The sequence below is a fragment of the Sander vitreus genome, chromosome 13 (assembly GCF_031162955.1).
Source record: "Sander vitreus isolate 19-12246 chromosome 13, sanVit1, whole genome shotgun sequence".
NCBI lineage: Eukaryota > Metazoa > Chordata > Actinopteri > Perciformes > Percidae > Sander > Sander vitreus.
Window position 1 is genome coordinate 15,157,200 of NC_135867.1, and position 12,084 is coordinate 15,169,283.

Below are 12,084 nucleotides of genomic sequence, written 5' to 3' on the forward strand. Positions count from 1 at the left end.
ATCCAGTTGTGTTTTCTTCCGAGTCATAATTCACCGTGTCTTTCTGCATTGACTTTCATCATCAAAGGCGTCTTGTCCCAATAGATATTTCTTTTGTTTTTTTTCGCTTCACTGACAGCAAGTCGCCACCTGCAGAGCAAAGATGAGATTTGTGTAGAGTTCAACAAAGAGTAAATTGTGGATTGTCAGAAGAAAAAAAAATAGTTTTCCCCCTTTAACCTTTCTTATGAACATATTTCAACCAGAGATATGGATTTTCTAGCCGCATGACATACAGAATTCCCACATATCTCTGTCCACGCCTGTCATGCATTATATACCAGGAGCTGGCACCACTTATGAAGTGTACTCTCCATCCCACACAGAGGATGACCCCCCCTGGCTCCTTTCTCTTTTTTTCCACTATTTTTTCACTCACAGCTCATTAATCAGGAATTATGCAACCTATATCTCAAAAGTAGTGGATTAGTGGGGAGTTTGGTGTCAGTTCATTTAACAGCATGAACTCTGTAGAAAAAAAGTGAATTTTGTTGACTGGTTTAATTTGCACATTAATAAATTCTCAATAAGAAGTGGAGCAATTACACAACATATGCAAACACATAGTCCCACAGAACAGGCAGTAAGCTCCATAGTGACACAACAAGAAACAAAGCTCTTCGTGAACCTCCCGCTGCATCAGAGACACAAACAAACACGTACTTACTCTCAAACATGCAGCGCACACTCACACATGCACACACACGCTCTCACGCACATAACAAGCAACACATTTCTATGAAAATAAAAAGAGATCAAGGGAGTAGATGAGAGCAGAGGAAAAGCTTAAAAGGAGGAACACAACAAGCCAGAGTGTATGCATAAGCTATTCATTAATGTCAGGAGCATTGGCTGACATTTGTTTTTCTTTTAATTAAAGGAGTTTGTTTATTAGGAGGCAGTCAATTCCAGAGTTTTGTGTTTTCACCCAGAGTTAGCTGTTTGGCTTTATAAGGGCAGAGATGGAATTTCCAGTGATTTGAGTAATTGCGGCCAATCCCTCCAGTAACTGAAAGCATATTCACTGGTGTTACCTCGCTTACCTCCTGTAGATAAGACTGCGATGATACTGTTTTTTAGAAGTTAAGTGATTTATTCATGTGTCACCTTTTGCCGGCTGATCCTATTAGACAGATAATCTGATCCTTGCTTACTTGCTTAAGGCTGTTTGAAGCGTACCACACACATTCAGAGAGAACTACATATTTCCAGTGATTTGGCAGCGCTACTTTGTCCAGGGAATAAAGCCTAAGGCTCCTTACACAGTATGCTAACTAAAATCCTTTTCTTAACTCTCTTAAGTAAGTCGTCTCTCTACTTGTTCCATTAAAAACATATTATTTCTCACTGCAGTTATTATTCCAAACTATTTACAAAATAAATCTTTCTGTATTCGTCCTTTTCTTTTTCAGCATACTGCTTGGAGTCTTCCAGTCAGACTTCGAGCTGGTTATCACCATCACGTCTGCGTCCACCAGAGGTGGGATCCCATTCTGACCTCAGTGACACCCAGCAAAACATCAGACGAGGAGGCAGCACACGGTCTCTCCAGCTGGACTACAAAGCGATGGGCTACGGCGGTGCCAAGGGCCGAGAGCGGAGACCCGAGACCGGGAAGAGGACCTTTCAGTGGGAGAGGAATCAGTCGGGTGAGTGGGAGAGGAAACGTATCCTGGACAGAGGAGAAAAGAGAATGCGTGACGGGGAAGTTAAGGACACAGGCAACAGGAGCAGAGACATGGGGGTGAGCCAGGACCACAGAGACCAGCAGCAGTTACATGGCCATGGCAGCAGTGAAGACAGCTCCTCGCCTGTTTATGAGGAATACAGAGAGTCCCGCCATGACCCAGAGCAAAATGAAGACACAGAGAGCCTTTACGACACTCTACCCCCAACCCGACTAGCCTACGAAGGATACCCGGCAAGCCCCGCAGGCATCAACCTGCACCCGGCTCAACTTTTACCCCCCCTTAGGGCGTGGGACTTACAGACAGGGGAGTGGAGGGGATCACAGGAGGATCGCAGAGGGCTTGGCTCCAGCAGTCTGGCAGGTTCTGGGGATGAGCTAGAGAGACTACTGAACCTGGTGTCCCTTAGAGCCAGGAGAGCCACACGAACAAACAGAGCCTCTACCCAATCTGAACCCTCAACAGACTGGGATGAACTTAAATGAGCACACAAGACTGTTTAAAACAAATCAATGTAATATTCTTTTATAAATTAAAGAGAGGCAGTGACCTTCTCTGATTACACTTGACATTAATATGATTACAATTTTGGTCCAACACCTAAAAATAATTAAAGGAGAAGATTCCCATATTATTATTACCATATACTTTTATAATCCCATATTATTGTCCTGCTGTAAGCAAACACTTATCCACCACCAATCCCCTGGCTCATTTATAAGCTGGAATGAGAGGAAATATATGTGTTCTCTAGTCGCCTTCACCTGTGCTGCATGAGAGTTAGCTGAGATTGGCTGTGAATCAATGTTATTACATTTATTATTTATAAAACCACCGGAGCACAGCATTTATCAACATCAAAATATGAAAGGAACTAGTCTGTCTGTTTTTAGATGATATCACTGTATGTACATATGATGTTACATCTATTGAATCGTACACGTACAGATACACGCACACAGGAGATTTTTATTTATTTATTAATATAAATTCTATATTTAATTTTATAATTATTTATTTAATAATTACGCTAGTCATGTATTTTATCTTCATTATATCTTGATGAACACAGGCGTCAGGGGCATATATTGCTATGATTAAATACAGCATTTTAGGTAATGCTACAGTTTTACTCATGCAGCTCAACAATAGTTTTGACCTATCTGTTTAACTCACAATACCTGCTATGCAGTTATGAAAGACAGTGTGTGGAAATATACAGATAAACTTATGCACACAGATTCTGATGTACATTATGTACCTTTTACTGTATATATTACTGAACTTTAAGCTGCAGATAGAAAATAATCCCACTCAACACACGCTTTATGTGCTGAAAGGCTTAGAGAATTATGTGGAAATGCATCCGTAAAGTACCCAAGACATCTACACATTGTAGATGTCTCCTCCCCTTCTGCTATCTCCGCTATCTATTTTGCAAGGGCACCGTTGCTGCATCTGGAGCTTAGCGTCGCCCAAGACAATTGTAATTAGTTTAAAGAAATGCAAACAAGCCAGCATATTTCTCCCCCCCCCCTATCCCAGAATGATGAGTGGTGTAGCCAGACCATAATCCAGCGCTGGAGTTTGGTCTGGCTATGCTAGACTAACATATTCACAACAACAGCTCAGGACAGTTGTGGAGTGTAAATGAGCCAGACTAAATGTCACAGACACAGCTGCACTAACCTGCCTTCACCTCACACTTGAGATATATATTCTGGTAAAAAATGGCTCCTTGTGTTTGATTTGAAAAAGAGATTTGTTTTTGACAAAACGCTGTTTGTGATGGAGAGGAAAAACATTACATCTTGCGCAAGGATGTAAATAGCAAACAATATGCATAGCAAACTGTTTTGGACTCTTGAAGGACAGAGTAGATATTACCAGGTGTAAATGCAAATCATCCACATCAGAATGTGCTCTACATGTATCTTAATGATGATGTAACACTGTGAAGAAATACAGCACTTAAAAATTCAAGGGCACACTGTCAAATGGAATCCTAAGAATTCTAACAGAAAATACTATTAAAATGTATGTTAAGTTTTGAACTGCTTTTGTTGTGCAAGTAAAAAATGTCTGCTTGCCAGTAAGAGTAAATGGATTGATTTGTTATTGCAATAATGTTATTTTTCAGAATAACTGTAGATAATGTTAACACTGAAGGGAACTATATAGATTCACTCTTTGGAAGTATTGTAACAACCAACACCAATAGTAACAAATACCAACTGACAGGTATTATGGTCATAATCAGGCCTAGTGTCATCTAATGTATTTATGTCTGACAGTATGGTGTCTACCCATCCATTCATCCTCTTTATCCCTTCCTGTTCAGGTCTACTCTGTAAGTGGGTTGCTGAAGTGTATCTCTGCTTGCACCAGGAAACAGAGATAGAAACATCCTGGACAGGTCAGACAAACACAAAATAAAACATTCACCCTTGTGGGCACTTTACAGTATCTAGTTCAACTGACCTTCATATCTGTGGACTGTGGAAGGAAACCAGAGCACTTTAAGGAAACTCACAGGAATACTGTGAGAATGTACAAACGCAGAACAGAACAAGCCACTTCCAAAGTCTGAAAATTTGAACCTTAAAATCTCAATGCTGTGAGTCAACACTGCTAACAAGTGAAAAGACATTGCTGTCATGTTTTAATACTTTATTGCCATCCATTGAGTGTGCTGGATTTTCAGTAATGTCTGGGGCTGATGTGCTGAAGCATAATGTTCATGTACTAGTGTGAATGTTCAAGAACTTAAACAATATTCTCCAATCAAGCAGATTCAAACTTAATTGGAAAGAAAACGACATCTGTCTTAGGGGTGAATATGTACCTGGCGTGCTGGAGCAGGTGAGCTATATCTCAGACTACATGAGATGAATAATCCCCATAACATTTGTAATCCTATCAAGTCAGTCTTGTCACGCCTCTTATATGTTTTTTTCTTTCCTTCTCGACTCGAATCTGGTAGATTCATTTAGCGGAGCTTAAAGTCATCGATGTGCTGGGAAGACATGAAGGCATAAGAATGTCTTCTGAAATGTTAAGTTCATAAACTGTATGATAAATCAAACAATACAATTTATTATGAAATCATTTGAGATGATATGAAAAGGGTGTCATGATCATGGCTAAGATTGTTTTGGCTGTACACGCTGTCAACAGTTGAGCCAATTTCAGCGTAATCTTCTCATTATGTGCTTTTGTTTACCTCGGGAAGTGTTTTTTTTTTTTTGCTGACTTGAATAGATGTATGCAGCTTATTGTCTGACACTCTTTGTTCCTGTGAGTTTCATTGCTATACTGACCCAGTGCTATGATCAAATTATGCAGACTATGCATCTCTAAAAGCATCTGTCTGTAATCAGATAATACCTTTGCTGTCAGAAATGTGTTAGCCCGTTTTGTACACCAGCCATTAGCCCCATTCCATAGCCCCAGTATATATTTGATTAATAGAATATACACCTCTGCACATCATCCAAATTAAAGCAACTTTATTTACTGAATGTTACAAGGTATGCTACCGGTGAGTAAGGTGACATTTCTTAATCGCTTTATCTACATCCTCAAAAGGTGACCAGTCATAAATACTTGATAGGTGACAAAAGGTTTAAGGGAGAGTATTGTCAGCTCCGCACTCACTGTGTGTAACTAACAAGGAAAAACACAGAGGAACCGTTGTGGTTTTATGATCATTTTCCTTCTATGCCCCTGTGGAGTTGAGAAACAAACTTTGTCTTTGTTTTCATCCAAACCTCCTTCTATAAAACCCCACCAGGCTGACTGTCTGGCCAAAAACATTCCCATGGCAACCAGACATTCCCCTGAACATGTTTGTGTTTAATTTGCCCTGTCACACGCAACACATTTTGGCCAATTAAAGGTATAGTAAGCAATGTTAAGCTATTACAATTTTTTTTTAAATTCAGCGAATATCTCCTCACGGTCACCTAGCTCTCTATTTTCTGTGTGCGCAAAAAAAAAAAAATCTGGTGTTCCTACACAGCCCTGGCCCTGTAAATGCAAAACAAACAGAAAGGTGCGCTACAGCCACAAAACACTATTTGAGCCAATCAGCAACAGGCAGTGCCAGTTGCTCGCGCAAGCGAGGGAAGGGTGGAGTATTTTTTTTTGGCTGTTGAGTTCAAATATCAACAATCTTTATGTAGCATCACTTACTGCACCTTTAAGGGGCGAAGAGGTGTAAATGTGTGCATGTACTGTATGTGTGTGCATGTGTTTGCTGTATGTTTCTTTGAGCAGTAGGGGGAAAGCAGAGTTGTTTGACACAAGAATAACCAATCGCCTACTCAAAAACATTATACGTAGGTATTGTGTATGCATGCACTGAGATAAGTCAAGATTCATTGGTAACATGCATGCCTGAGTATCTTAGGTTTTGGGGAGAAGAATTAACCTTAAAATGATTTATACACATTTAAAGAATCTGTCATTACATCCTTTTAAATGATTATTTGCAAAGTGTACATTTTAAGAAAGCCAGTCAGATTAACCTGACAGAGATATCTTTTTTGAGTTAAATACTTCATATATCTTTTAGTGCATGCCAGTTTGTGTCAGTGCAATAGATGGAAATAGCTCATAGTCAAATGTTTGCTGGCTTGTTCCAGTTCTAGTCTCTCTCCCTGCAGGAACCATAAACCACAAAAGACTCAAACAGGTACAAGGCAAAACCTGAGGTAGATGAATCCTCAGCCCAGTAAAAATAAATCCTGATGTTTTGTGTAAAATGAACATAAAACTTGATGAGATGTGTCACTGCAGAAGACTTTCTAAATCTCATACTTTACATCCTAAAAATAATCAGCTTGTTTTGCTTCCCAATGTGATCACAACGCCTGCATCTGTATTTCCTCTATTACCCCTGCCTGTCACAACAAGGCAAAACAGAAAATTAGATTTTATCAATTAGCATAATATGCTAAATATGTCTCAAGTGATAACAGCAGGAAGCCTAAAATGTCAGCTTTCTCTGAATCCACCCATTCATTATTTTTTGTGGTGATCCTCCCTTCCTTTTGGGTTTTTAGAGGGAGAAAAAGAAGAGTCATTACCCACAAGGCATATATCCTTTTGGACAAAACCTTATATAACATTGCTTCTGCTTCTAGCCGTGCGTGTAGTAGACACAGAATCAAAAACAAAAATGCAAACAGCACACCACAAGTAGAAATAGTCCTGCCGTCTGGTCAGAAGGATTGGAAAAACCACAAGCAATTCATTCATACAGTTCCACAGCTAATTAAACTATTCTGAGGGATTATGCAACATGTCCCAATAATGTACATACTCTCTCTGGCACACTCTTTTGATGACCATCCCGCTGTTTAACGTATTCCAAGCATGTTGGCTGTCCTAGTGACAGGCAAGGGGGTCAAACCAAAGGCAAATACGAGGGTGCGTGAGCGAAAAGAGAGGCAGACGGACAGAGAGAGAGCAGTAAACAAAGTGACTGTTGTGTTTATTATGCATCAGAGGAAACTGATGAGGACCTGCCAGTCCCTTTAGCTCTGCTGGTTTTCCATTGAACCATCTGGCTAAGCCACTTAAAACCTCTTTCTACCCCCACATGCCCCATTTTTTTTTCTCCTTCTTCTTCTCTGTTTTTTTCACAATGGCGTTCCTACAGATCTGGCCGGACACACCAGGGATGGGAAGGGATGGACAGAAGGATGAATGGATTTTACATAAAGGAGGAGGGGAATAAAGGAAAGATCATGTAAGAAAGGTGTGAGATGAGCAGAGAAGTGGGAAAAGTATAAGAGATTACCATTCCCCAGTTTCTGTGTATTGAGGGGTAGCAGTGTGGGTGATTATAAATCCACGCTGTTCTCAGTAACACAAGGATTACACACCCAGCTAGACCTAATCTATGTGCCTAACATCTGCTTCTGATAACACAGACACATGAGCGCACACATACACACATGCAGGCCTACACATCATACATGCACGTACAACACTCACATGACCATATCATGGTCACAAATGCAGTCAGTGTCTCAAGCAATCCCATCACCTGTATTATTCATGAATACATTCATTTTAGAGAGTATAATCAGAAACAACATGCCTACACCTTAAAATAAGGCAACAAGGGGGGATGGGAAAATTTAATGGGAAAGGGTCACGTCCATGTGTGACAATATTAATTCACATCAGAACGCTGCCCTCAGCTGTGTGTGACTGAGTAGCAAAGCCCTACTCCATCACCCCACTCCCCCTGCTGTTCTAACAGATTATTAAGGCAATCCTCTGTCATATGTGTGTGAGACAGGGAAGTTAACTGCTCTGCAGCATACTTAATGTACTTTATTTGATTTTCTTGTGTCACGGAAGTGCATAAATGCCATTGGATTATTCCACACAACTCAATTGGTGTTGAACATTATAACATGTACCTGATATTGAAAGACCAATTCTCTCAAACTACGGGACATTTTTTTGGAATGAACGTTTTTTTTCACACAGCCACTTTCTGTAAACTACACAAAGAGCACAGAACAAAAGATGAAAGCCATTATCAGGGACATGTTTATTTTACCGTCCATAAATCTTGATTTGAGTTCTGATATGCTGATTTGACAGGGCCCTTCAATGTTATGCTGTTGGACTTTAGTTCTGATCTTGTAAAGAAAGGCTGCGTTTAACAGAGGTGAGGCAGAATAATGGATACAAAATGAGAAACTTGGCTGCATCATGGGCTTCAGAGCTCAGCTTGTTATCTGCTTTAGCTCATTTTTTGGTACACTGTCACCGTCGAGATTGCTGAGATCTGATTTTGATAAGAAGGTCTGCTCTATGTTGTGCTTTGATCATCAGTGGTTTTCATGCTCGCCAGCAGAATAAGCATCTAGATTTGCTGAAGTTGCAACAACAGTAACATTTTCATAAGGGCCATGTTGAACTGTGCAAGCGTAAAATTCACATGGTAAGTCATCTATCTGATGACTCAAATGTAAGAACAATCATAACTCACAAGACTGTGTGAGAAACACACCTAAATGGCAAACTGGAGAGCACAAACCTTCGCAAAATAGAATTCTTAATAGGATTAATAGCTTCTACCTTTCTACCAGTCTCTGTCCCTGTAAATGTCCTCGTTGTTGCTATAAAATTGTAATCTAATGCTAGAAATTGCAACTCTAGATTATCTATTAATATTCCTTGGTATATGGCCCACCACATTCTATTCCATATTTTTGAGATTTTTCACCAAATGTTATGAGCAAATGTTAAGTGATTATCATCGAGGGTAACATGTTTCTACAGTAGTTTTCAAATAAGCCATCTGCCAAAGTTGGTAAGTCATCTGCAAATATAAATGTTGTGACACTATTAAAAAATAATATTACAACAATGGTCCAAATCTGAAATTATAAATGGCAACAAGTTGGTACTAAACTGGCCAACACTTTACAACTTCTGAATGTCTGTACACAATGTTGTGCAAATCCAACATGTTGATGTTGAGTTATTTCACAGAAGTGAAAACATGACCTGCTGGCGCTGGTGGCACTAAACAAAAATATGTCATTGCAATTCATCCAGTAGTTGCCAGGATTTATTCTCTGAGGACCATGAATTTCTATACAACATTTCATGTGAAGCCATTCAATAGTTGTTGAGAAATTTCAGTCTGACTCTGGACAAAAGCGTTAACTATCCAACAGATTGTCATTGCCATCCATTGAGCCACTAGCATGGCTAAATATAGGCTACATCCTGAAAGACCTTGTTACAGAAAACACACACTCCAAGTGCAACATTGGCAAATAGCCCAATTTTCTTCATCTCATCTAATACACACAATAACTTATTTATAACACAGATTGACCCGCTTGTTTATTAGACTTTCCTCACACATCCACAAACCTTTAATACACATATTTTTATAATTTCAGTTTTATTAAAATGCACTACATTATTATTACATGCTGTACCTATACTGAGTGCTACTTAAGACTGCACACACCTTTCTCCTCCAAGCCTGTTTCTCAGTAAGAGGCAAGTCATTAAGCACAGGTTCTTATTTACAATGGTGGCCTGGGCCATTGTAAATAAACACTAGTAAAATGTTGTTTGTATGCATTACAGCAAAACAATATGGGTCTCACTTTATTTTACAGTACATTATATGACATAATAGTATTTTTTTCTTATTAGTGTACCGTAAAATAAAGTGAGACCCAACTATGGTTACACTTGTATTTCCAAAGATACTTCCAACAAGAAAATATATACCTACAGTATAATATGGCCAGGTTACTTCCCCTTGTTAAATCACAACATACTCTACAGACATTTGTTTTGGCAGCACCATCTGGTAATTTCAACAAAACTTTCTGTGGATCAACGGCTCTGAGAGTAAGCCAACAAACACTCACCAATATTAATACAATCTTGTTGTCCTGTAGGGTACAGCACAAAGAACATAGCCATATGAAGCAGCTACACTACTGGTTCTTGTAGAGGACGGTGTTGATGCTCAGTTGCTGTGGCCAGTTTGTCCGGACATCAATCATCCACATCCCCATTCCTGCTTTTATACCCACAAAAATATGCTTTATTGCCGTAATGCCACAATAATCACATTGGTAATAGATTTAGAAGTCGTCAAAGCATGTCCACCATAGTAATAGCACAGCAATATAAAGGCATTGCAGTTTTCAATTAGCAGATTTGTTTTATACACCAATGCTGTTGTTTTTCTTGATGTAAGATATTGTGACGTTGTTAAGCATGCCCCGGATATCAGGGGTCCAAGCCTGAGGGGGCTGGGATCCCGCGTATGCAAGGCAATGCAGATCACAGTACCAGCGATGCTGGGAATCCTATTGTAATCGTATTTAATTTTTTCCGTTGATAAAAGTGTCGCTACAGCCTAAACCGTACATGGTGTGTCTGTGCACTTTTCAGGACTGGTCCAGAACCATGCAAGGACCTTAGGCACAAAAATGTACATACTTCTGCCAGTAGGGGCGCTATAACAAATAAAACACATTTGCCCTATAACTCCCATACCGTACTAGCCTGGGAAAACCCTGACAAACGTCTGGCAAATTTGAGAGCCAAGAGCCCATTCAAGCCCATTTCCAATTTTTCCAAATCGAGGCACCAATCACAACCGTTACACAATGTCGATAGCGCAGCAACAACAAGCTGCTATTTGTTTACATTCAACATGACGGCCACCAAAGCGCAGCAACCTGTTGGTGCCGCTGTCGCTGCTACGTCACCTGGATCGTTGGTCTGATTGGTTGAAGGACTATCCAATTGTGCCCAGAGGCATTTGCGTGGCGTCCGTTGGTGACGCCCCTTTGGAAATGGGCTGTGAATGAACCTTACCCAGACCCACTCTCAGTTACAACTGAGAAGGGTCTGGTGTCGACCAGGCTAATACCATACATCGCACATTTAAAAACTTTATATCCGCCGATCCTTGAATTTAGCTGAATCCCCTGATATAGACCACGCCCAGCAGCTCCGCCTAGACTTTTCTCCCTGCAAAATCGTGATATATTATAAAACTATGTTTTCAAACTCATCCTAGTCCATGTGTCCGATCTGCACAAAACTTGGCCTATAGCATCTCCAGACAGACCTGATAAAATGTTTTAAAAACAATGTTGCTCCATTCAAAAATCCGAAAATTATGTAGGTGACCAAATTTGTGTAGGTAGCTACCAAAACACAAACTTTTGCATAACTCTGCCAAATTAAATGATATAAACGCTAAACTTAAGATTCTTGTTTGCAATGCCACACTCTGAGGCTCTGGACCAAAGTTAGGGCCACTACTGCCTTTACAACGGATGTATAATATGAATGTAAATGGGAAGTTTGCAGTGTCAATTTACTACAGACCTTGCAGCTCAAGCATTGCAATATTTACTGACTTTTGTCTCGTCGCCGTTGAACTTTGGGTTCGACTTTCGCGGACTCTGCGGATCGTCTGGGGCGACTCGTGCAGGGGAGGCTTGGACCCCGTCATAACTGTTTTCAGTTCTAGTTGAGTTTAGCTCTGCATTTAATGTGTGTGTGTGTGTGTGTGTGTGTGTGTGTGTGTGTGTGTGTGTGTGTGTGTGTGTGTGTGTGTGTGTGTGTGTGTATCTGGCTGACCTCACAGCCAGAGCTGTCTGTTGTGCCTGGTCATCACCCTGCTTTGAGGCTGACACTGGGCTGCTCTAATCTGTCCCTGCTGCTGTGCTTGAGGGCATCCGCTGCAGCTATTCGCCCAGCAGTGAGAATTTAAACAAGTGAATGGTGCTGGCCTCAATGTGTCACCACCGGCACTGACGGTATCGATGACATATGAATC

The 12,084-nt window shown here is 40.4% G+C and overlaps 1 protein-coding gene across 1 annotated transcript in view; it reads left to right on the forward strand.

Annotated features, from left to right (window-relative positions):
* fat3b (FAT atypical cadherin 3b) overlaps positions 1–4,515 on the forward strand; it is a 69,248-nt gene extending 64,733 nt beyond the window's left edge. Inside the window, exon 51 of the mRNA XM_078266721.1 lies at positions 1,452–4,515. Coding sequence (XP_078122847.1) covers positions 1,452–2,212 — 761 coding nt within the window. The 3' untranslated portion in view covers positions 2,213–4,515. The remainder of the gene's footprint in view (positions 1–1,451) is intronic.
* Positions 4,516–12,084: the final 7,569 nt, after the last annotated feature.